This window comes from Hypanus sabinus, chromosome 1, assembly GCF_030144855.1.
Source record: "Hypanus sabinus isolate sHypSab1 chromosome 1, sHypSab1.hap1, whole genome shotgun sequence".
Classification (NCBI taxonomy): domain Eukaryota; kingdom Metazoa; phylum Chordata; class Chondrichthyes; order Myliobatiformes; family Dasyatidae; genus Hypanus; species Hypanus sabinus.
In genome coordinates, this window is record NC_082706.1 from 62294686 (window position 1) to 62321761 (window position 27076).

The following is a 27076-nucleotide window of genomic DNA, read 5'->3' on the forward strand; positions in this document are numbered from 1 at the left end:
ACTAACTTGGGACAGCCTGACATCCTCAGTTGTCTTCCGACATTTGTCCGCATCACTGACCATAGAGTGCAGAGTGGAAACCTAGTCTCCAGATATCCTTCATCCCAATGTCCACATCTCTGGAGTTTGAACACAAGTGGAGCAGCAAAGTACACATTGCTGGACAAATCAAGGGCAAATCAAGGCCTAGTTTCCAGATGTCCTTTGTCAGCCATCCCCATTACTAGGCTTCAAACACGGAGCAGAGGCCTGATCTCTATCTCCTTAACATCCTGTCCCTAGAAACAAATCTGACCTTTAACTTTACCAAACCACTATCCCTAAATCCTAACCTAACCACTAACACCCTTCTCTGTCCCCAAGTTCATCCCTATGAATTAAAAAGGAAATAGCAGAGACGGCAGCTTAACTGGAACCTCAATAAATCATTGAGGAGGTCTCAGCTGGAGTATGTCCATGCATTACACTCAGTGAGAATGTTACAGTTTTGTAGCGGTTCAGAGAACTAGGAGAATGGAACCATATATAATGACCAGTCAAGTTTGAGGTGTAAGAATTCATGGAGGTCAATGTAGTAAAAAGACTACAGCACTGAAACAGACCCTTCACCCCATTTAGTCCATGCTGAACTATTATTCTGCACAGCCCCATCGACCTGCACCCAGACCATTGCCCTCCATACATCCACGTACTTGCCTAAACTTCTCTTAAATGTTGAAATCGAACCTGCACCTCCCATTTCTGCTGGTACACTGACTGAGTGCAGTTCCCTCTCATGGCCCCTTAAATATTTCATATTTCACCCTTAACCTATGACCTCTATGACCATTTACAAGTAAAATACATTTTGCCAATGACAGAAACATAGCTTGGGTGAACAAATTTTACTGTCATTTGCAAAAGAGTGAGAAGAGATTTATTTGCATTCTGTTAGATATTCTTTTTCAGACAGATAAGTGGAAGAAAAAAAGGACATCAAAATGATAAAGACAGGTATAGCAAAGAAAGATGGCTATCTTTTTGCACACTGTTTGGAAAACTGGTGGCAAAAGTAGTGCAATTACTTAAGTTATCCAGAGCAATGAGATCTGGTGTTCTGAGTACAGCATTATGATAGGAAATGGGTTAATACAGTGAAAGCTTTCCAGGGAAATCTTTAATAAACTAATACCTAGAAAAGGCAGTATGTGGTAGATGTTCAGTACAGAACAAGATGATGCTGTGCTGAACTAACAAAATCTGGACTAAGGACTCATCCAGTGAACTCTTACCTATAAAATATTTCTCTGGTAATAAAACACACTGTGAGATAGCTGCTCCACATACTTCACAGAAATAAAGCGATTCATCTCTTCTGTATCAATCATCTGATTCAACTTTTTTTTTAATCATTCCCTTATTGCTACATTACAAAGTAATATATGCTAATCACATTAGTCAGACTTGGCAATGTAAAAGTATTATAAAATACTTTACCCTTATTGTTAGGGTCTTTTGTAAGAAATCCCTTTTCCCTGAGGCAATATCCATGAGACTTATCTCAAAATCTCGTCCTCGAGCATTTTCCGCTGTTTTGGGGATTAGTTTGAGCTTCCGAGCCATTGTATGATACTCCTGTAGTTTGATTTCCAGCTAAAGGAAAGGCAACAACAAAAGGTGATCAATCACAGGATTAATATCAATGAAAAGTTTTAAAAGATACAGTTAGCATGCCACTTGGGTTCACAAACTGTAAGACCATACGACATTGAAGCAGAATCAGAGCTTTCGAGTCTGCTCTGCCATTCCACTGTGGCTGATTTATTACCCCCTCAACCCTATTCTCGTTTCCTTCCGATGATCTTTGGCACCTTGAGTAACCAGTAATCTATCAACCTCCACCTTAAATATACCCAATAGGTTGGCCTACAAATGAATAACATCCACTGACTCTCCTGTCTATCATGCCTGTTATTTCTGCAAAGAATTCCAACAGAATTCCCTAAAGGAAACCATGCTGAATTTGACTTATTTTCTCATGTGCCTACAATTACCCTGAGACCTGATCCTCAATTATAGACAATATCTTTCAATCACTGAAGTCAGATTAACTGGTCTATAATTTTCTTTCTTCTGCCTCCCTCCCTTCTTAAAGAGTGCCATTTGCAATTTTCCAGTCCACAAGACCATAGGACATAGGAGCAGAATTAGGCCATTCAGCCCATTGAGTCTGCTCTGTCATTCCATCAGGACTGATCCCAGAGCCCACTCAACTCCATACACCTGCCTTCCTCTTTGATAGCCTGACTGATCAGGAAACTATCAACTTCTGCTTTAAATATAACCATAGACTTGATCTCCACCACAGCCTCTGGCAAAGCATTCAACAGATTCACTACTCTGACTAAAAAAACTCCTCCTTACTTACCTCTGTTCTAAAAGGTTGCCACAAAACTTTGAGGTTGTGCCCTCTTGTTCTGGGCATCTTCACCAAATGAAACATCCTCTCAAAATCCACCTTATCTAGTCCTTTCAACATTTGGTAGATTTCAATGAGATTCCCTCTGCATTCTTCTCAATTCCAGACAGCACAAGCTGCCAAGCGCTCCTTATATGTTAACCCCTTCAGCCTGTCTTGGCCCAAAAAGGCGACTGTACTCTTTTCCATAGATGTTATCTGGCCGAGTTCCACCAACATTTTGTGTGTTGCCCTCATTTCATCTTTTCCCTTATAGCTTTTTAGTTCCTTTTTGGATTTTAAAAACATCCCAATCATCCAACAGCCCACTCACTTTTGCTGCCTTATATGCTCTATCCTTGGGTTTTATGCAATCCTTAAATTCCCTTGTCAGCCACGGTTGCCTACCCCTGCCATCTAAGAACTACTTCTTTGGGACATATCTATCCTGCATTTTGTAAACTATTCCCAGAAACTTCAACCACCTCTGCTCTGCTGTCATTCCCACCAGTATCCCCTTCTTATCCACCTGGGCAAGCTCCTCTTTCATGCCTTTGTTCTATTACTGATACATGTGACTTATGCTTCTCTCTCTCTCAAATTGCTCTGAATTCAATCATATTATGATATTGCCCTCTAAGGATTCCTTTACATTAAGCTCCCTAATAAGACCCGGGTTATTACACAACACCCAATCTAAAATAGCCTTTCCCTGAGTAGGCTCAAGGACAAGGTGCTCTAAAAAACATTCTCATAGACATCCAACAAATTTTCTCTCGTGATCTGATACCAACCTCATTTTTCCAATTCCCTTGCACATTGATGTTCCCATTACAATTGTGACATTGTCATTATTAAACACCTTTTCCAGCACCCTTTGCAATCTCAACCCCACATCCTGGCAACAATTCAGAGGCCTATCTGATTCCCATGTTATTTTTACTCTTGCAATTTAATGTCACCCAAAGATTCAATATTCTCTGTCCTTGTCACCTCTTTCTAAAGATGCAATTCCATCTCTTACTAACAGAATCACATCACCACCTCTGCCTTCCTGCCTGCCTTTTCAATACAAAGTATATCCTTTGATGTTAAGCTCCCAACTATGGCCTTCTTTCAGCCATGACTCTGATGCCCATGTTCTACCAAATAATCTCTAATTGTGCCACAAGTTCATCCACCTTATTCCGAATGCACCTGCTTTTAAATACAGCACCTTCAGTCCTGTATTCTTTGTCCTTTTGAAGTTTGCTCTGTGTTACAATTTAACTCTTTGCCCTATCTGCATTTGTACCTAATCATTGGCTTGTCCTTCCTTACATTCATGTTGCACCCACCATATACTTGTAAAACTTCAGGCACATCCTCAGCTCTATCATACTGGTTCCCATCCCCCTACCATATTAGTTTAAAGCACTCTCAACAGCTATAGTAAACATACCCACAAGAATACTGGTCACCCTCGGATTCATGTGCAACCTGAATAACTGTATAAGTCATATCTGTTCCAGAAGAAATCCCAATTATCCCAGCCACGGATTTATGTCACCTCATTCTATTCCTATCATCACTGTAGTGTGGCACAGACAGCAATCCCAAGATTAGTACCCTTGAGATCCTCTTCTCAGCCTCCTGCTTTCTTGCAGCTTTTCGTGCTTGTAACTAATCGATCTGGGGTCGATCTCGCCTTTCATTAAGGCTGAGGTAGGGGATCTTGGGCTAAAAAGGTTGGTGACCACTAATCTATACAGTGTACTTCAGTGGTCCCCAACCACCAGGCCGCGAGGAAACGATATGAGTCGTAAACACAAAGTACACTGCAGATGCTGTGGTCAAATCAACACATACAGAAGTTGGATGAACTCAGCAGATCAGACAGCATCTGTTGAAATGAGCAGTCAATGTTTTGGGCCGAGACCCTTCGTCAGGACTGAAGAAGGGGGGGGGGGGCAGGGGCACTATAAAGAAGGTGGGGGGAGGGTGGAAGGTGCCAGGTGAAAAACCAATCAGAGGAAAGATCAAGGGGTGGGAGAGGGGAAGTAGGGAGGGGATAGGCTGGAGAGGTGAAGAAGGAATCTAAGGGGAAAGCACTATGGGTAGTAGAAAAAGGCAGAATCATGAGAGAGGGAATTACCAGAAGTTGGAGAATTCGATGTTCATACCAAGGGGCTGGAGACTACCCAGATAGTACATGAGGTGTTGCTCTTCCAACCTGAGTTTGGCCTCATCATGGCAGTAGAGGGGGCCATGTATGGACATATCCGAATGGGAATGTGAAGCAGAGTTGAAATGGGTGGCATTCAGGAGATCCTGTCTGTTGTGGCGGACGGAGCGGAGGTGCTTGACGAAGTGGTCCCCCAATCTGCGTCGGGTCTTGCCGATGTAGAGGAGGCCACACCGGGAGCACCGGATGCAATAGATGACCCCAATAGACTCAGAAGTGAAGTGTTGCCTCACCTGGAAGGACTGTTTGGGGCCTTGAATGGTTGTAAGAGAGGAGGTGTAGCACTTCTGCTTGCAGGGATAAGTACCAGGTGGGAGATCTGTGGGGAGGGACGTGTGGACCAGGCAGTCACAGAGGAAATGATCGCTCCAAAAAGCAGATAGGAGTCAGCTGCACCTTTCCTCATTCCCTGTCACGCCCACTGTTGAACTTGAACGCATGCGAGGTCATCAGTCACCTAAACGCAGTGATACCCTTGCTCCAGGGATTACTGGTTGGCCTCCAGCGGCTGGCATGAAGTGCCGTGGCTACTGGCTTGGAGTATGGACAGATGGGTGCCGCCTCTAAACCTGCTCACCACACCAAATGTTCGTGGGGAGTCCGGTGTTAAGATATTCGCAGACGACCTAATTCAGGCTTAGAGAGTCGTAAGTATCAGAGCAGCTACCTCGATGCGATCTACAGAAACAAACTTTTGTCAGCCGATAGATCCTACAAGGGGGATGGGCGCGCGCCCTGTCGCACTCCTCGCTCAGTCAGTCGCTCTCTCCGGACAGCGACCGCTGCAGCCCCAGTACGGGGACCTCCGGCCCTGACCTTATCCTCTTACTCCACCCACGACCAGCCGCACCTGGCCAAGGCATCTGATGGCGGCAGGCTGGAGTTCGTCTAATGAGGAAATGAAAACTGCTTCTGCACCTTGAGTCCAAGCACCCTGCACTTAAAGACAAACCCGTTGAGATTTTTTCAGTGGAAAAAATGTGAGCAAGCGAGACAGAAGGTAAGTGCTGAAAGCCGCGAAAACTAAATAGCGGAATAGACTGGACATAAGGAACCTGCTTCGAGTATCGCTGTATTCCTGTCGTGTTTAACACCCCCCCCACCCCCTGGCCAGCCGGTCCACAAGAATATTGTCATTATTAAACCGGTCCACGATGCAATAAAAAGGGTGGTGACCCCTGGTGTTTATACATTATTTCTGCTTCCGGATTGTGGGATTTTACTTCCGGTCTTTTCTGCCCCCGGTGTGCATGCGTGTAACTCATCGATCTGGGGTCGATCTTGCCTTTCACCAAGGCCGAGGTAGGGGATCTTGGGCTTAAAAAGGTTGGTGCCCACTAATTTAAACCACTGATATACAGCATAAAAAGAAATGGTCCCAACACGGGCCCCTGCGGAACAGTACTAGTACTAGTCACTGGCAGCTAACCAAAAAAGGATCCATTTATTTCCACTTTCTGCCTCCTACAATCAGCCAATGCTCTAACCATGCCAGTAACTTACCCGTAATACCATGGGCTCTTAACTTAGTAGGCAGCCTTATGTGTGGCACCTTGTCAAAGTTCTGAAAGTCCAAATAAACACCCACTGCATCCCCTTTATCTATCCTACGTGTAATCTCCTCAAAGAAAGCCAACAGGTTCGTCAGGCAAGATTCTTCCTTAAGGAAACCATGCTGACTTTGTCCCATCTTGTCCTGTGTCACCAAGTATACCATAACCTCATCCTTAACAACTGACTCAAACATCTTCCCAACCACTGAGGTCAGGCTAACTGGTCTATAGTTTCCTTTCTGCTGCCTCCCTCCTTTCTTAAAGAGTGGAGTAACATTTGAAATTTTCCATGCTGAAGTCCAATGATTTTTGAAAGATCATTACTAATGCATTCACAATCCCTCTTTCAGAACCCTAGGGTGCAGTTCAACTTGTCAGGGTGACTTAGGTATCCTTAGGTTTTTCAGCTTTTTAATAATAATAGTAACTGCATTCACTTTTCTGCCCTCATACCCTTCAACATCTGGCACACTGCTAGTATCTTCCACAGTGAAGACTGATGCAAGATACTCATTTAATTCATCTGCCATCTCCTTGTCCCCCATCATTATTTCTCTGGCCTAATTTTCTAGCAGTCTTATATCCACTCTTCTCTCTTATTTTTTTTTTTAAAACATACTTGAAAAATCTTTTACTATCCACTGATATTATTTGCTAGCTTTTCATATTTCATTTTTCCCTCCTAATGATTCTTTTATTTGCTCTCTGTAGGTTTATAGAAGCTTCCCAATCCTCTGTTTTCCCGCTAATTTGTTTTGTTGAATGCTTCCCTTCTGCTTTTATACTGGCTTTGATTTCCCTTGTCAGCCATGGCTGTACTATTTTACCATTTGAGTACAGTATTTCTTGCTTCTTGGAATACATCTATCCTGCGTCTTCCTCATGTTTCCCCAGAAACTCATGTCATTGTTGCTCTGCTGTCATCCCTGGCAGCATCTCCTTCAATTTTACTTTGCCCCACTCCTCTCTCATACCACTAATTTCCTTTACTTCACTGAAATACTACATCAGACTTTACTTTCTCCTCATCAAATTTCAAGTTGAGCTCAATCATATTGTGATCTACTGCCAAGGGTTCTTTTACCTCAAACTCCCTTACACAGCACCCAATCCAGTGGAGCTGATTCCCTAGTAGGCTTTCAAAAAAAACTTACTCTCACTACGAACCCGATTTTCCCAATTGACCAAATGTTAAAATCATAACATCACCCTTTTCTATTTCCCATTGTAATCTGTGGTCCACATCCCAATTACTGTTGGGAGGCCTGTATATAGCTTGCATCAGGGTCCTTTTAGCCTTGCAGATTTAATAAAATAGCTCAGTGTCATTTTGCTCAGTGAGTCTTGACGAGTTTTACCTCACTTGGACAGGTTCAGACTGACTGCAGAAGATAGGTTTTAAGAGTAAACTATTTGCCCAAGTAATAGGTTAGCTAGAGACTATTGAAGGGCAAGACTTAGGTCATTCAATAAGAAAATTGAAGAGAGGCGCAGGTAGGACTGCATCAAAGGTTAGAACTTTGTTTTGATTATGATTAAGGCTAACTTTTCAATCTGAGATTCATAACATTCGCAGTGCTATTTTTCATGCAGCCAGAGGCACACTCTGAAACACCACAGTCTTTTCTCACAATTTGGCTGGGAACACCTTTATTCTAAAATCCATTAGTTAAATAAGAATCTGACAATATAATCTTGCATTGAAGAGCATCATGCCATCTGCTCACCATTTCTTTGGCCTTCGACACATTTATCTCTTCCTTCCACATCCTTTTGTCTGCATCCTCGAGACTTTCACTCAGTGACATTAATGTCTGATGTAATTCATTTTTCTCACGATTCATCTTCATTGCATCTACAGCTGAATTCTCCTGCCGGTCATAGATCTGCTGCAATCGTTTGTTCTCTTCTTTAACTGCATTCAACTCCAATGCTATAAAAACAAAAAGTAGACAAGTTCTACCGCATAACAATTAGGTGCTTGGAAAAGAAAAGAAAGAAGAACTATTAGACACAATGCATATAATTCTAGTTAACAACTGTAACACTTACACCAATGATTAGCATACCTAGAGCTACTATAATCTGGCTTGTGTGGACATTATCTAATGATGATGAACATTATCTACTTACATGCTGAGATAAAAATTAGTCATGAACAGGCATTGAGAGATCAAGAAACTACAGCTGCTCTGAAAACGCAGCAGTTGGGGCAACATGGAAACAGGCCCTTCACACTAATTTGTCCAATTGAGCAAGCTATTTCCCTGAGCTAGTCCCACAGGAGTGCCTTTGGTCTATACCTGTCTAAATGTAATTGTACCTGCCTCGGCAGTTTCCTCTGGCAGTGCAAAGCAAAACCATCAACATTTTATTGACCTTCCATCACAACCTGATGAGTTATTTCCAACATCTTACTTCAGGTATCTTCACTCATTGCTTCTAATCAAATTTCCTGCTTATTTTGCGTCTTTAGCAATGGGGACACAGTTCAATAAAGGGAAGCTGTTCCTGCATCCATGACTAAATCAACAATTATCATACACCTTTGATTCTTCCTCTGTATCTGGAGAAAAGTCACATTTTTTCACTCATGTCAATCAAGGGCATTTCAACCAGGTCGACTGCCCAAGTTGCAAAAAGAGCTTCGACCAGCAACCAATCGGTGTTTGGGATTGATTAGTGAGAGCACATTAAAGGAAGGCGGGGCAAGCACAGTGGCCATAATCTGAGTGGACAGAGACAGTGGTGATCCTGAGGCTATAACTCTTCAAGGCTTCAGTCAGAGAAAGCAAAGAAAACAAAATCTCCAGGTTAAGCTTTCTTTTGTCCTTCCCTTCTTATTTCTCCTCAGCTAGGACAGAAGAGATGCAGGATATGAGAAGGCAAGCTGACATCCAGTGACCCTGAAGATCGTAACTCTGATAAGTGATTCAGATGCAGCTTCTAACAATCCTCTAAGAAGTTGAAGCTGGAACAAAATGAACTCCAGATCACTTGGTAGGCTGAGGGGGTGATACATAGGATAGAAAGAGAGGTAGTTACTCCCAAGGTGCAGGGCACAGGAAACTGGGTGACAGTCAGAAAGGGGGAAAGGGTTAAGGAACCGGAGCAGAGTAGCCCTGTGGTAAATCAATTTGGATACTGTTTTTGGTGTGTGGGGGTGGGGGGTTTGACCTAAAAGAGTCACAGTGGTCAAGTCTCTGACATTGAGTTTGCCTTTGTGGCTAGGAAGAGAAGGCGGTGGGGTGGGGTGGTGCACTGCACCAGCCTGGTAAAGAGCTTTTAATAAGAGAGGTACCGCCTAGCAGAACGGTCATCATAGCAGCACTTGTCGATGTAGTCTTGAGTCACTGTAGTAAGCACTGGCTCAACAAGGCTTCAGTGAGAACAGATGGAGGCAAGGTGAGATCATTCCTAATTTCTTACTTAACTCTAGAGAGAATCAGGGGTATGTCTACAGACCCAAGTGTACTGACCTGGGTGTCAGAGTGGGATTTCTGAGACAGCCAGCCTTCTCAGTGGCCACATCCACAATAGGTGCATCAAGATGCTGCTCCTTAAAGACCATGTTGGGGAATGTTACGAGTGCTGAACAGACTTGATGGAAAATGGGGTCCAGAGTTAACCCCCCACACCAAGGGGGAGAGGGGGGGAGAGAGAGAGAAAGAACAGAGGTAGAGACATCCGCTACAGATAAGAGAGAGAGACGGATAATTTATGTATTATGGCTCCTTCACTGATTATTTACCTTTCGCTGCAAAGAAGTTTCTTTGCTCGTTAACATTCCTGAGGAGACAGCAGTAGTGGCCTAGTTTGATGGACATAGACATGTGGAGTTGATGGATGGCTGATACCCCGTCCACGGGGATAAAGGACAGGTCTGGGGAGACACCCCTCAGACACACCAGTGGACACTGAAAGAGTGTTGTGCACCCACAGGAAGGTGGGGGTTTAGAGGACCAAACCAGGAGATTGGTCACAAAGCTCACGGTGTGACGGCAGGGCTGGTGGGGGCTTGTGTGTGTGTGTTCACTCATGCCAGAGTGACGAGTCCACCACAGAAGAACGGTCTAGCTGAGAACAGAGGGGTCATAGCCGAATGACCACAACGGTATGACGGAACAAGACGACAGAAGGTTTGCCTGCTGCAGCTGCCAAATCTCTTGCTCGCTCTCTCTCTCTAACATTGCAACACACTAACCAACTACCTCAGCACGAACTGAACTGAACTTTATATTCTATGACAATTCATTTACCCCTAGACATTGATAGAGCTTGTTTCTTATTATTGATTATTATTCCTACACTTCTAAGTTTATTATTGCTAACCTGTGTTATATGTATATTTGCATTTTTGATACTGTATTGTGTAGTTTACTAATAAACACCTTTAGTTACAGTACCATCAGACTCCAACATATCCTTCCATTTTTGCTGGTCTGTTAACCCAGTTATGGGGTACGTAACAGGAACTGGAGCTGCAGTTCAATGATGTTCATCTTGTTAGGGAAATTAAAGCAGTGATAGACAAGAGCTACAGGAGACAGATAAATAGGTGGCTGTTAGGAGAGGGAAGGGGGAACGTTAGCACCTGAGGCCATGGCCCTCAATAATAACTACGAGTACTGTTGTGGGGAGGGGGGAGAAGACGACCTACCTGGATGAAACAACAGTGACTGTGCCTCTGGCAGTGAGTTTGGTTCAGAAGGATAGGGAACTGAACAGGATGGCAGCAGTAATATGGGATTCTATAGTTAGAGGTTAGACAGGTGATTCTGTGGACACAAAAAGGAAACACAGATGGTAATTTGCTTCCCAGGTGCCAGGATCAGCGATGCTTCTGGAAGTGTCCACCATATCTTGAAAAGGTAGGGTGAAGCAGCCAGAAGTCATGATACATTTTGGTACCAATGTCTTGGTTAGAAAAAGGGAGGGGTCCTGAAAAAAAGAATACAGGGGTTTAAAAAGAAAACTGAGAAGCAGGAGCTCAAGGGTAGTAAGCTCAGGATTGCTGCCTGTGCCACACGACGGTGATGATAGGAATTGAATGAGGTGGCAGATAAATGTATGGCCTGGAACAGGGGGCAGGGATACAGATTTCTGGATAATTGGGACCTCTTCTAGAACAGGTGGGACCTGTACAAAATGGTTGGGTTGCACTTGAATCTGAGGGGGACCAATATTTTTACAGGCAGTTTTACCAGAGCTGTTGGGATTGGTTTAAACAAATAGGCAGAGGGATGAGAAGCAATATGACAGAGCCGAGGATGAGACAGCAGGTTTACAAGTAGATGATGTGTGTAACATGAACGTAAGGAAGGACAAGCCAATGATTGAGTACAAATGCAGACAAAGCAAAGAGTTAAATTGTACCACAGGGGCAAAATTCAAAAGCGTGAAGAATGAACGACTGAAGGTGCTGTACTTAAAAGCAGGTGGCATTCGGAATCAGGTGGACTAACTCGTGGCGCAATTAGAGATTGGTTGGTATGACGTTGTGGGCATCACTGAGTCGTGGCCGAAAGGCGGCCATATTTGGGAGCTTAATGTTAAAGAATATACTTAGTATTGAAAAGACAGGCAGGAAGGCATAGGCGCTGCTGTGGCTCTGTTGGTAAGAGATGGACTTACAACTTTAGAAAGAAGTGACATAGGGTCAGAGAATGTTGAGTCTTTGTGGGTGCAGTTAAACTGCAAGGGTAAACCCATTGTGGAAATCATATATAGGCCTCCACAAATAGTAGCCAAGAAGTGGGGTTGAGATTGCAAAGGGGCTGGCATGTAATGACAATTGTAATGAGGGACTTCAATATTCGAGGTGATTGGTGTCGGATCGCAAGAGAGGGAATTTGTTGAATGCCTATGAGATGGCTTTTTAGAACAGCAGGTATTTGAGTCTATTTGGGTAAAACTACCTTAGATTGGGAGTTGTGTAATAACCCAAATCTCATTAGGGAGCTTAATGTAAAGGAACCTTTAGGAGACAGTGATTATAATATGATTGAATTCATACCGAAATTGGCAAGAGAAGCACAAGTCATATGTATCAGTATCACAATGGAATAAAGGGAAATAGAGAAGAGCTCGCTCAGGTGGATTGGAGGAGGATACTGACGGGGATGACGGCAGAGCAGAGATGGCTGAAGTTTCTGGGAATAGTTTACAAGGCACAGGATGGATAAGACCCACAGAGGAAGAAGTTCTCAAATGGCAGGGGTAGGCAACAGTAGCTGACAAAGGAAGGTAAAGACTGCTTAAAAACCAAGGAAGAGGCAAACAAGGCAGCAAAAAAAAAATGAACGGGAAAGCTGGATGATTGGGAAGCTTTTTATAATCCAAAAAAAAAAAAGAGCAACTAAAAAAGCTAGAAAGGAAAAGATGAAATATAAGGGCAGACGAGCCCATAATACAAAGCAGGATAGTAAAAAGTTTTTCAGTTATGTGAAGAGTAAAAGTGAGGTGAGTTGAAAATGATGCTGGTGAGATAGTAATGGGGGATGAAAAAATGGCAGATGAATGGGTACACTGCATCTGTCTTCACTGTGGAAGACACTAGCAGTGTGCCAGAGGTCTGTCTGTGCCATTGCTATTACAAAGGAAAAAGTACTAGGCAACCTCAAAGGTCTTAAGGTAGGTAAGTCACCTGGACCAGATGGACTACATTCCAGAGTCCTGTGAGAAGTTGCTGAAGAGTTAATGGATGCATTGGTCATGATCTTTCAAGAATCACTTGATTCTGACATGGTCCTGGAGGACTGGAAAATTGCAAATGTCCCTTCGCTCTTTATGAAGGGAGGAAGACAAAAGAGAGGAAATTATAGGCCAGTCAGCCAAACCTCAGTGGCTGGGAAAGTGTTAGGAGTCTATTATTAAGGATGAGGCTTCAGGGTACTTAATCTAATTATGAAAATAAGTCAAAGTCAGCATGGTTTCTGTAAAGGAAAATCTTGCCTCACAAATATGTTAGAATTCTTCAAGGAAGTTACAAGCAGGGTGGGCAAAGGAGAGGCTGCGGATGTCATTTAATTGAATTTTCAGAAGGCATTTGATAAGGTGCCACACATGAAGCTTCTGAACAAGATACAAAATCTTACTGTGTTATAGGAAAGATACTGGCATGGATAGCAGAATGGTTTACAGGCAGGAGTCAGCAAGTGGGGAAAAAAGGTGTCTTTTCTGGTTGGCTGCCTGTCACTGGTGGTACTTCTCGGGGGCCCAGTATTGGGACTGCTACTTTCAACATTACTTGCATGTGATTTGGATAACAGAATTGATGGCTTTGTGGCAATGTTTGCGGATGTTATGAAAATAAGTGGAGGGGTAGTTAGTGCTAAGGAAGCAATATGATTGCAGCAGGACTTAGATAAATCAGAAGAATGGGCAAAAAAGTGGCAGATGGAATAGTGTTGGGAAATGTATGATAATGCATTTCGGTAAAAAGAACAATTATCTAAATGGGGAGAAGGTTCTCACATCAGGGGTGCACAGGGAATCCTTGTGCAGGACTTCCACCTTAAATATCCCCATGAACTTAGTCTCCATCGCAGAGATTCACTTCTCTCTGGTTAAAGAAAAATCCTCTATCTCTGTTCTAAAAGGTCACCCCTCAATTTTGGGGCTGTGCCCTCTAGTTCTAGATACCTCCACCATAAGAAACATCCTCTCCACATCCACCATCTAGTCCTTTCAACATTCAGTAGGTTTCAATGAGTTCCCCACGCATTCTTCTAAATTCTGGTGAGTACAGGCCTAAAGTTGCCAAATGCTCCTCATGTTAACCCTTTCATTCCCAGAATCATCCTAGTGAACTTCCCTCTGGACTCCCCAATGACAACACATTCTTTCTGAGGTACGGGGCCCAAAACTGTTGACAATACTCCAAGTACAGCCTGACCAGTGACTTATAAAGCTTCAGCATTACCTCTTTGCTTTCATATTCTATTCCCCTTGAAATGAATTGCACTTGCTTTATTTATCACAGACTCAACCTGTAAATTAACCTTCTGGGAGTTTTGCACAAGGACTCCCAAGTCCCTTTGCACCTCTGTTGCTTGAATCTTCTCCCCATCGAGATACTAGTCCACACTATTGTTCTTTTTACCAAAATGAATTATCATATATTTCCCAACACTGTATTCCATCTGCCACTCTTTTGCCCATCTTTCCAATTTGCTGCAATTGCATTGCTTCCTCAACACTACCTACCTCTCCATCTAACTTCATACCATCTGCAAACTTTGCCACAAAGCCAGGAGTTCCTTTCATCCACATCACTGTCAATCAATGTGAAAGTAGCGTCCCGATACTCACCCGAGGAATACTAGTCACTGACAGCAACCAGAAAAGGCCCCTTTTATTCCCACTCGCTGACTCGTCAGCCATTCCTCTATCCATGCCAGTATCTTTCCTGTAATGCCATCGGATTTTATCTTCTTAAGCAGCCTCATGTTGGACACCTTATCAAATGCCTCCTGAAAATCTTTGTCCACTGTTTGCTACTTTCTTGAGATTTGTCAGGCAATACTTCCCTTCTCAGAAATCATGCTGACTTTGACTTATTTTATCATTAGTCTCCAAATACCCCAAAACTTCATCCTTAATAATAAGACTCAAACACTTTCACAACCACTGTGGGGGTTCGGCTAATGCCCTATAATTTCCTTTCTTTTGCCTTCCTCCCTTCTTAAAGAGTGGAGTGACATTTGCAATCTTCCAGTCCTCTGGGACCATGCCATTAAGCTCTCTAATAAGATCAGCGTTATTACACAACACACACACATACAATTTAAGATGGCCTTTCTTCGAGTAGGCACAAACTGCTCTAAAAAGCCATCTTGTAGCATTCAACAAATTCACTCTCTTGCGATCCAACACCAATCTCATTTTTCCAATCCCCTTGTATATCAAAGTCCCCCATTACAATTATGACATTACCTTTATTACACATCTTTGCCAGCTCCCTTTACATTCTCAACCCCACATCCTGGCTACTATATACAAGTCCCATAATGTCTTTTTTTTTTTAAAAACTCTTGCAATTTCTTACCTCCAACCACAAAGACTCAGTGATGCCCACAACGTCATACCGACCAATCTCTAATTGCGCCACGAGTTTCTCCACCTTATTCCGAATGCAACACACAATTAAATACAGCACCTCCAGTCCTGCATTCTTTGCCCTTTTGAATTTTGCCCTGTGGTACAATTTAACTCTTTGCTGTCTGCATTTGTACCAGCTCTATTATACTGGTTCCCACCCCCCTGCCATATTAGTTTTAACAACTCCCATTAGCTCCAGCAAACCTGCCCACAGGAACATTGGTCCCCCTCAGCTTCGAGTGCAACACGTCCCTTTTGTTCAGGTCCCACCTGCCCCAGAAGAGCTCCAAATGATCCAGAAACCTGAAACTCTGCCTCATGCTCAAATTCTTCAGCCACACATTTATCTGCCACCTCATTCTATTCCTTTCTTCACTGTCACAAGGCACAGGCAGCAATCCCAAGGCTACCACCATGGAGGTCCAGCTTCTCAGCTTCCTTAAGTCCCTGTATTCTTTTTCTCAGGGCTTCCTCCCTTTTTCTTCTTATGTCACTGGCACCAATATCTACCACAACATTCCCCCATTCTCTCAAGATTCAAAGAAGAAATAAGGAATGATTTTACCCATTAACCTTGCATCCGCCTGCTCTCGCCAAAGCCTTACTACTCTGCTGATGACTGCTCCACTTGGTGGTAACTCTCACAGAGACTGACTGGGCTTTCAAAGCTCTGTGCCAGACCTGCACGGGAACACTTCCGTTGTGTCTGCACAGTACTCCACTCAACTCCCGAGAAACTTACTGCTTTTGAAAGTTCTTCGCTGGACCAGTGCAGGAATGTTGCAGCTGTGCAATTCTCCAATCAATGACTCCCAACTAAACTTACCAAAAAGTCTTGGCTGTGTGCTATCAACTAACGGTCGCATTGGGGGGGGGAGGGGGGCATCAGTAATCACCACATGGGTGGCAACCACCATCTGACTTGGGGACCATATGGGCCTATTTAACTGGGATACATTCCTAAGTCTTTCCTTGTTGGCAAATTCTACCTTCATGTTTGCCAGTTTTCTGGGTCCAGTCTCCATGCACGGGCATGGACTGGAGGGTCAGTTGTAGAAACATAGTTCTGGACCCCATGTTTCGTGATGTTAAGGAGAATGCGGGCTTGAGGTTTGGGAATTCAAGTAAACTCACATGTGGCAATGTATGCGCTTGACAGAATCATTGTGGGGATCTTACTGGGGAAACAGGGTAACAACCCAAAGTCCTTGGCATTCACAAGCAGCAGATCTTAAGATCGACTAATAGCCCTTAGGCACACAGGAAATCAGCAACAAGCAGAGGTCTAGCCACTTTTGCCAGGAAGAATTCCCATGTGTAACATTACCCACTGAAGCAGAGCATCACCAGTCATGTCCTGCAAGTCTGGATCCTGCTGCTGTTGGCAGCCTCCAGTGAGGTTTCTTCGTAATTGGTATCTATTCTGTTCAGGCGGGTGTTCAAGTAGACTCTTCACTCTCGTGGCCATGGAGTTACAGAGCGATGCTACCACATAGAAATATTTGGTTTTGTCGGCGGCAATTTCTCGCAGAGCAAATTAGGCCTCGGCTTTTATGAACCAAGTAATGTCATTTTGCTCCCAAAACTGCATGGAGTTTCAAAGAGACTGCATTAACCGACCCGTTCAATAACTCTGGAATCGTCCTAGACAGTATCGGGGTCACCAATGCAAGTTTTCATAAATAAAACTGCAGACATTTTATGTTTAAGAAATTACATGACAGCTCATTTATTGTACTCCAAACACTGAACAGAAAGTGTGGTAAAAATACTTAACGTAAATACATCATCATTTCAGAGCAGCTCTTAAAGTGGAAACTCGTTGTTTGTTTCTACCAATTACATTACCGTACACTAACGGTTACTGTGCAAGTGCTGCCCTAATTTCACTTCCCAAAACTTGTCTGTTAAATTCCATCTGTTACTCCATTGTCTGCCTTCCCAGTTGATCTAATTTTTATTTGTAACCTCCCGCAACCTTCAACATTGTCTACTATACCACTGATTTTTATGCAATCTAAAAACTTACTAACTATTGTAATTCTCACTTCAGCTAGTGGCTTAGTACGGGGGATAGACACCCCCGGCCCGGCCAAACTTCTCGTTTGGGTGGGTGCTGCACGATGTGTCCTGTTACAAATCAGTACCACAAAATAAACAGTACACGATATACGATTAAATAATTGAGCTTTATAATTCTTAATTTGACTATATGATTAGTAAAGAAAACAAAAGGGGCCCATTCACATGAACCAGTTCAATACGCATCACTGAAGCTCACTGATAAGGCCGTTCATCCACCATCAACCTCCTCCCATTATCGCTGACATTTGGACCCTCTCTCCAAGCCCAGTCTGTCTGAGGTCTACCAACCCTCTCCATTCACATCTTCTCTCCTCGGCAAAAGACTGCGAATTCCCGATTCCCAGACACACAAGAAAGAACACCATCCCACTCATTGGCTGGCATGCCCCGTTATCTTTAGTCATAACCCAGACATTGCCACAGAGAAACTATTACCTCAGCAGTGGATCATTACAGAGAAGCCATTACATTAGCAGTGAAACCTTAAGCGTGTTACTTTCTCTCCCCTCCCCCCCCCCCCCCCCCCCCCCACCAAAGTTAGTCATTTCCTCATGCTGTTGAGATAATTCACCAACCCTTCCTGCAAAACACAAAGTCCAATCCAGGTGCACAAGGCAATGACAGAGCTCCCAAAACAGTAGAGGTCGCACTCTGCTCCCCTGGTGCTACGTAGGCCAGCCTATCCGGTGGTCTCCTAATTCTCCGAGACCTCCGCACCCCCTCACCTAACTCTTCAGGTTCAGACACTACTGGGGATACTTCCGGTCTAACCTCGCCTGCTCTGGGCCCTGCAGTCATCCCACATTTCTGCAGAGTCCTCTCACTAGGTGTAGGCTCCAAGTTAGGCTCTGGGTCTACCTGCACCTCTTGTCCCAGGGCAGCAGGTGGTTCTGATGGAGAATCTTGACAGGACCAGAAAACTGGTAGGTTTGGCATCTGACTCTCCATCACATCGGGCGTAGCCACCTGGCGGTCAATGAATCTCCTATGAGGTCATCCAGATATCCCAATACCTTAAGCAAGTTCATATCCACCACCGTCTTCTCCACGACCTGCTGGAAGGTTGCAGGAGCTCTTGAGATGGCCTGAGGTGTCCTTTTGAACCAGAAAAATCTCAAGGGAAAAATAAATGCCATTTTCTCATTGTCGACCTCACTCATGGGGATCTGATAATATCCACTCCTCAAGCACAGCACACTGTACTTTGCCCCACTCAGCAGGCCAGCGCATCTTGAATCCTCGGGACAGTATACTGGTCAGGTACGGCGAGCCTGTTCAGAGTGCGATAGTCCACACACACCCATACCTTCTCATTCTTCTTTCATGCCACTACTACTGGGTACCCATAGAGGCTTCGGGACTCAGTGATGATCCCAGCTTCCTTCAACTTACACAAATGCTGCCGAATGTCCCCGACCTCTGCAGGGGCCAGTCGCCTCAACCCTCCTCTGAACGGGGTATCCTCATTCACTGGGATAATGTGACACGTGCTCTTGGAACCCACATCAAACTCATCAGTGGAAAAGACACCTTCCAGCTTCAGTATCTTCTCTACCAACCCCTTCTTCCAACCTGCAGGAACCAGGGAGTCCCTGAAGTTGAATGACTCAGTGGTCAACTTTCCTCCTTTATCCAATAGTTTCTCCCCAGCTTGTTTCACAGGGACACTAGACACTGGGAACAAATGTGCCAGGGGCGTCCCCCGCTTGAAGGTGACCTCCCTCTTCGTAGTGTTCCTGACACTCACTGCCATCCTGCTCGCCTATACGACCGAGGGCTTCTGCAATTCGGGCCTCACCAGTCCCCCAGCAGGAAATCCCGACTTCCCTTCGTGGTCTTCTGGAGCGTCCACTAAGAGGGCCTCGCCCTGAGGCACTCCGGGGAATTTGGGGGTCCCCATCACTCTTGCTACTTCCCCGGGCCGCAACACAATTGGCTTCCACCGGGTGAACCACACAGTCCCCCGACTAAATTTGGTATCCTGCCTAATGCAGCCATGCACTTTCTCAAAAGCAGCTTGAAACACCGGGTGCACAGACAACTTTCATGCCAACCTTCTCCTTGCAGGCCCCCATGAGCCTTCTCACAAGAGGGGTGATGGTCCTTACCATAATTGAAACATCACCCTTCTCAACAGGGGTATGGATAATCACTAGCACTAAGCCCCCAGATCTTCAGTGCCCTGAATTGGATCATGGGTAAATGCTTCAGAAACCTGTTGTAAAACGAACAGTAAAATAATGTGGCCTGCACCTGCCGTCAAGTATGGTCTTAGCATAAATACCTTCTATCCGCAGCTACACGCTGGAGGGTGGTCTCAATAAGCCTTCAGGAATTGGGACTTCCACTTTTGGGGGTTCCTTGATAAATTGCTGGGAATGTGTTCCTCCAGAGACACCAGACCCTCACTGGGTCTCCACAAAGTTTTCCCAACAACTCTCTCGTCTCAGGTAACCGAGGAGGTAACTCTTCTTCTGGCATGACACCTGCTGCCAGCAGCCCTCAACTCTGCCACAATCCTCTCTACTGCACCCCAGGGCAGGCCATCCATGGTCACTTCACCGCAGGGGGACCACTACTGAGGACTGTACCCTGCTGACAGAAGCCTCCCAAGCCTCCAACACATTCTCTTCCCGTACCTCTCTGATCAGCTCAACAAAAGATGGAGGAGGATCACCTTTTACGAGACTGTCGGAGACCCGAAGCAATCAGGTCATGAGACTGGCGCCCCTGGCTATCTGGTCCATTCTTAACTGATCCACCTCAGCCGCCTGAATGACCCTCTGCATCGCAAGCAATTTAGCTGCCTCATGTTCTGAAACCCCACCATGGGCTCCATTGGGCTTCCTGTTGGAGCAAAAGTACTGTCCAGTTCTTTCATGTAATTGACAGTTGACACTACAGGATACTTTAACCTGACAGCTCTCACAATGTCAGCGGCCCGCCCATTCAAACTTTTAACCAATCTGTCACTTTACATCATCGGAGCACTACCACTCATCGAACAACTGAAAGTCTGCTCCGCCCAAGTCTCATACTCCTCCTCCCCTTTAGGGGTGGGTGTAATTCCAGAGAATAGGTGGAGCCTACTATAGCTGGGACTTGGAACCTGATTTTTCCATTTATTCGCCAGAGAGGCAAGGGCAGATACTAACATAGAATTCTCATTCTTCCCTGGGGATTGTGGACCAATTAGACATTCCAAATCCGACCACTCCTTCCCCTCACCCCTCAGAAATGATAGAATCCTGTCTTTGAAATGTGAATGCACAAGTGATGGTCAGCAAGTCAACAGGTGATACTAAAATAGGTCCACAATCAAGAAGTTTATCAAAAATTATTAGAACTCTTGTTCAGCTGGGTAAGTCTCTCCCTGCACTCTCTCCAAAACCTCAACACCCTTCTGAACGTGCAATGGTTCAGTTGTAGCTTAACTATAGCTTTATAAAGCTGCAACATAACTTCCTGACTCCTTATGCCATATGCCTTATGAACATCTGAAGCCAATTTCAGGGAGCTATGGATTTGGACCAAAAGATCAACCTCTGCCATAGATGCGCATAAGGACTTGTTTCCGGAGGTGCCTGTGGCAAAGACTTCCACAAATTTACCACGCTCCTCATCTCCGCACTAAAAGGATGCCCCTCTATTCTAAGACTGTTCTCTGGTCGTAGACTCTCCCACCATAGAAAACATCTTCTCCACTCTATCAAAGCCTTTCACCATTTGATAGCTTTCAATGAGGTCACCCCTTGTTCTTCTGAATTTTAGTGAATATACTCCCAGAGCCATCAAATGCTCTTCATATGACAAGCCTTTCAATCCTGGAATCATTCTCATGAATCGCCTTTGAAGCCTCTCCAGTATCAGCACATCCTTTTGAAGATAAGGGACCCAAAACTGCTCACAATACTCCATGTGATGCCTCACCAGTGCTTTATAAAATCTCAACATTACATCCTTGCTTTTATATTTTAGTCCTCTTGAAATGAATGCTAACATTGCATATGCCTTCCTCACCAGAGACACAACTTGCAAATTAACCTTTAGGACTCCCAAGTTCCTTTGCACCTCAGTTTTTTTTTGTATTTCTCTCCATTTAAAAAAGTCCAACCCTTTCATTTCTTCTACCACAATGCATGACCACACATTCCAACACTGCATTCCACCTGCTATTCCTTTGCCCATTGTCCTAATCTAAGACCTTCTGTAGCATCTCTACTTCCTCAAAGCTACCTGCCCCCCACCCATCTTCATATCATCTGCAAACTTTGCAACCAAGCCATCAATTCCATAATCAAAATCACTGACATATAAAATAAAAAGAATCTGTCCCAACTCATACCCCTGTGGAACACAACTAGTCACCAGCAGCCAGCCAGGAAGGCTCGCTTTATTGCCACTCTGCCTCCTGCCAATCAGGAACAGTTTTATCCATGTTAGAATCTTTCCTGTAATACCGAGGGCTTGTAGCTTGTTAAGCAGCCTCGTGTGGCACCATGTCAAAGGTCTTCTGAAAATCCAAGTACACAACATCAACCAATTCTCAATTGTCTACCCTGCTTGTTATTTCTTCAAAGAATTCCAACAGATTTGTTAGGCAAGATTTTCCCTTGAAGAAATTATGCTGAACACGGCATGTGCCTCCAGGTACCCAGAGACTTCACCCTTAATAATCGACTCCAACATCTTCCCAACCACTGAGGTCAGATGAACTAGCCTAGTTTTCTTTCTTCTGCCTCTCTCCCTTCTTGAAAAGTGGAGTGATATTTTCAATTTTCCAGTCTTCTTGAATCAAGTGAGTCTTGAAAGATCATTACTAATGCCGTCACGATCTCTTCAGCCACCTCTTTCAGAACTCTAACATGAACACCATCTGGTTCAGTTGACTTATCCACCTTCAGACCTTTCAGTTTTCCCCAACAGCCTTCTCTCTAGTTATGGTAACCACACACTACATGACCCCTGACATCTGGAACTTCTACCATACTGCTAGTGTCTTCCACAGTGAAGATTGATGCAAAATACTTATTCAGTTTACCCACCATATCCTTGTTTCCCATTACTACCTCTCCAACATTGTTTTCCAGCTGTCTGACATCCCCCCTTTTATGCTTTTGTTTCTGAAGAAACTTTTGGTATCTTTTTTTAATATTATTGGCTAGCTTACTTTTATATTCCATCATTTCCATTATGACTTTTTTAGTTGCCTTCTGTTTGTTTTTAAAAGCTTCCCTATCATCCAACTTTCCACTATTTTTTGCTCTATTATATGCCCTCTCTTTGGTATTTACATTAGCTTTGACTTCCTTTGTTGGCCATGGGTATGTCATCTTTCTTTTGGAATACTTCCTCTTCTCTGAAATGTAGATATCCTATGCCTTCCAAATTTCTTCTAGAAATTCTAGTCATTGCTGCTCTGCCGCCTTCTCTGCTAGTGTTCTTTTCCAATCAATTCTGGTCAACTCATCTCTCGTGCCTCTGTAATTCCCCTTACTCCACTCTAATGCTGATGACTTTACCTTCTCCTTCTCAAATTTCAAGGTGAGTTCCATCATATTAAAGAGTTTTTTTTTTACCTGAAGGTCTCTAAACAATACTGGCTCATTGCACAACACCCAATCCAGACTAGCAGATTCTCTAGTGGGTTCCACCATGAGCTGCTTTAATAAGCCATCTCATAGGCACTCTAGAAATTCTAAATATGCTCTCTAATTAAGATGCATCCTCTCTGAAGTTTCATATCCCTCCTAAAATGAGGTGATTGGAACTGAACACAATACTCCCAGTGTGGTCTAATGAGGGTTTTATAGAGCTGAAACATTACGTCAGGGCTCTTGAGCTTAATCCTCCAACTAATGAAGGCTAACACACAATATGCCTTTTTACAACTCTATCAATTTGTACAACTTTGAGAGATCTATAAATATGGACCCCAAGATCTTTCTATTCCAACACACAGCTATGAATCCCACCATTAACCCTGTATTCTGCCTTTAAATTTGACCTTCCAAAGTGAATCACGTTACACTTTTTCAGGTTTAACAGCATCTTCCACTTCTCAGCAGGCTTCACATCCTGTCAATGTCTTGTTATAACCTACAACCTCCTACACCAGAGATTTCTCAATTGGGGTTTCACGTGTTTTGAACTTAGTGCAACATGCGATTCCAGTGCTCGCAGTGGTGGGCTGTGGGTGTCCATTCTCAGGTTTTGATATGAGATAGAGGAGGCTGTTGATAATTGGTGAGCGTTGTATCACATGAAGGGGAGTACAGTAGGCTGATAAGGAACCTGAAGTGCGTTTTCCAAGCATTGAATGGACTTGCCCAACCTGGCCTATGACATCAGCCTCTCCCTCTCGAATTACCTCCCCTAACTTCCCCTTACGTGCCACTGACTGATTAAGGGAGCGAACAACTCTACTGGTGTAGTAGAAAATTGGAGGGAAATTTTCATTCGAGAGGAGGAAAATTTACACGCCACGACTCAGCTGCTGGCCTGCTGCTTTGCTGTTGCTTAAACATTACAACAGGTAGATTGCGTAGGCTAGAAGTGAATTGTATTGTGAAGTTTTCGTATTTTGGGGGGGCTTTCTTGTTTAGATATTTATTATGCCATTTTAAAAATATTTTATCAACCGGTGTTTTACAGACATGTCTTAGGTCCAATGTGGCGACTTTTGAAGAGGATTCTAGGCCTACGGACAATTCTGATAAGGTTGATGAAGAATTACAATCTTCTGAGTTACTTCACACTAGTGGAACAACAGGCACAAAAAATTCTGTCTTTACGATGAAAGCTCCTTATCAATGGGTTTTACCTGGGCTAGTGATCCAAGCTGTCGTATTCCATTGTGCCTAGTCTGTGGCGAATAACTTACAAATACAGCAAAATTAAAAAGACACAACTACAAATCACAACCACATGACACACAAAAGAGCTGATTACCCTAAACAACTTCTGGAATCGCAAAACAAAATAAAGTTTTTGTTACAGTCACAGTCAGTAAAAAGATTCAGGAAGCAAGTTATTTAGTAGCAGAACATATTACGCAGGAAAAGTCTCACAGTTGGTGAGAACCTAATAATATTAGTAATAGTGGGTAAAATGCAAGGTCATGATGCAGTATGAAAAATTCACAAAGTTGCACTCTGAAACAGTACAATAAGTCAACATATTGATGACATGTCACATGATACTGAAGAGGGTCTGTGTGATAAACTGAAAAACAGCTTCTCTATCCACATTGTTGAGGCACAGATTTCACCCATAAAAGTCATGTTGTAGAATTTGTAAGATATGTAAATGGTGAAATTCAAGAAAATTTTTTCTGTTGCAGAGCTGCATGAAACAAGCAAAGGCCAAGATATATTTAACGCTTTGACACTGGTACAATTTTCTATGTGGTGGTGTGCTGGGGCAATAGGGCTCAATAAACTGATTAGAAAGGCTGGCTCTGTTATAGGAGTTAAACTGGACACACTGGAGGCTCACTCTCTGCAAGCCACCTTGGCTGAACAGAGGAGCACCTTTAGTAACAGACTAAACCAACCGTGCTGCTCCAAAGAGCGCTACATGGAGGTCATTCTTACCCTCGGCCATTAGGCTCCATAATGAGTCAGCCTGTAGCTGGGGAAATGATGACCCCCTCCTGTTAGACTGTTTGAGGTAACCTGTTTTTATTCTTTCTTACTTCCCTTCTAATATTTGCATATATTAGAATATATGTATATATGTATATCTGTGCACTTGTAATGCTACTGTAACATTATAATTTCCTGTCAGATCAATAAAGTACCTATCTAGCTGGGTCCCAGAACAGATTCCTGCAGAATACCACTTGTACTGTATAGTCTACATTATAATAAGGGACTACCTTATGTTTTAGTAACACGTGGTTGCATATACTATTAGGCGCCTATTGAGCATGCACTATTAGGTGCATAGTGATCTGTACGTGTGTGCCGTGTTCGGTTTCTGCCAGTAAAGAACCTTAGCTTCAGTTTCCAGCGTTTTATTAATAGCATTGTTGTGTAACTAGGCCACATACACAACAAATTGGTGACAAGTTTAAATGAACCTACATCGTATTGGAACGCCGTGTTTTAATTGATAATGACACTCGGAAGAAGAGCGCAAGGAACGAGCCAAGGAGTGGGAGAAGGAGGCAGAATGAGGCCACGAGTCTTTTGTCAGTAATTGGAACAGGGTCATTAGGTCTCCTCCTTAGTTTCCTAGTCGTTATTGACTTTACTTCCATAGAATCTCCTGTGAGTTCCATTGTTAGCCTCTCATTCTCCATCATCTTTTTCTTTTCTTCTAAATCAATCTTTTTACCTTCAAGTTCCTTCACTGCTGCTTTCTTTTCTTTAATACAATTCATTTCCACTTGTTCTGTCTCCAGTTGCAGAAAAAGCTCTGCATTTTGTATTCCTTCCTTGTATTGTTGATCTAGTTTTTTCATCCTTTCTGATACTCCTGTGAAGTGCCTTCCTGTAACTACTGTAGCTGTCTTTTGAGAGATGTCAATTTCTCCTGGTACATCTGCTCTTTTACTTCCAGGTAGTCTTCATCATCTTGCTTATTGGCAATATCTGTCTCCCTTGCATCCTCTGTATCTTCATCCAAGGCGCGGCCACAGATACTGCGTTCGTCCTCATCGTTGACGCGGTCTTGCTCCTCCTCATTGTTGTAATAGTCAATAATGGGTGAGAGGAGAGCTGTGGACATCTTCCCCACCGAGCTGCCCTCCTTTGTTGACACATCTAGTGCCTTTAGATGTGCCAATCCAACTGGATTTTCCTGAGCCATTCATGTCCCAGCAATGATGGTCCCTGGATCTTCTGACTTTCTGAATAGCCTACCATGTGAAATCTTACCAAACACTTTACCAAGATCCATATACATCACATCCACTGCACAGTGTGTTTTGTCACATCCTCAAAAAATTCACTGACAAAGCTATGCTATCCCTAATCAGGGTGTACTTATCCAAGTGCTCGTAATATCTTGTCTCCAAGAATTTACCCACCACTGGAGTAGGACTCACTGGTCTACGATTCCCCCATGCCTTCTAGACTAAAAGGGACCGGGATTATAGCTCCTTCCAGGCTACCTTGCAACTCTCAAGAGTCTTGTCCGATCCTTGCTTCCTAAACCTGAATTGAGCTTCTTTGTTCCTCGTGACTAGATATCTCATGTCAAACATCCATATGTCCACATTTCTTATCAACCATAGCTCCTTCGTTCTTCCACCCTTTTCCTACCTGAACAGGACAAGCCTATCCAGAATCCCATGCAGGTGCTCTCTAAATAACCTCAACGATTTCAAGTACATCTGCTCCCATTTCATGCTTCCGAGTTGCTGCCTGATATCACCGCAATTTTCCTTTCCCCCAATTAAAGACTTTCCCATACCATTTGCTCTTATCCCTTTGCAAGACTATGGTAAAGGTCAGAGAGATGTGATCGCTGTCTTGGAAATGCTCTCCCATCGAGAGATATGACTGCTGATCTAGTTGAATGTCTAATACTAGATCCAGTATGACCTCTCCAGTCAGCCTATCTATACATTGTGTCAGGAATCTTACTGGACACATCTAACAAATTCTGTCACATCTAAATCTTTTGCACTGAGAAAGTGCCAATCAGTATTAGAGAAGTTGATTTCTT

The 27076-nt window shown here is 43.7% G+C and overlaps 1 protein-coding gene across 3 annotated transcripts in view; it reads right to left on the reverse strand.

Moving 5' to 3' along the window:
- Positions 1-27076, reverse strand: part of ndc80 (NDC80 kinetochore complex component) — a 114987-nt gene that overhangs the window by 29456 nt on the left and 58455 nt on the right. For all 3 annotated transcript variants that reach the window (XM_059974835.1, XM_059975005.1, XM_059974924.1), the window contains exons 11-12: positions 7942-8147; positions 1477-1632 (exon numbers count right to left, since the gene is read on the reverse strand). In XM_059974835.1, the coding sequence (XP_059830818.1) occupies positions 1477-1632; positions 7942-8147 (362 nt within the window). The remainder of the gene's footprint in view (positions 1-1476; positions 1633-7941; positions 8148-27076) is intronic.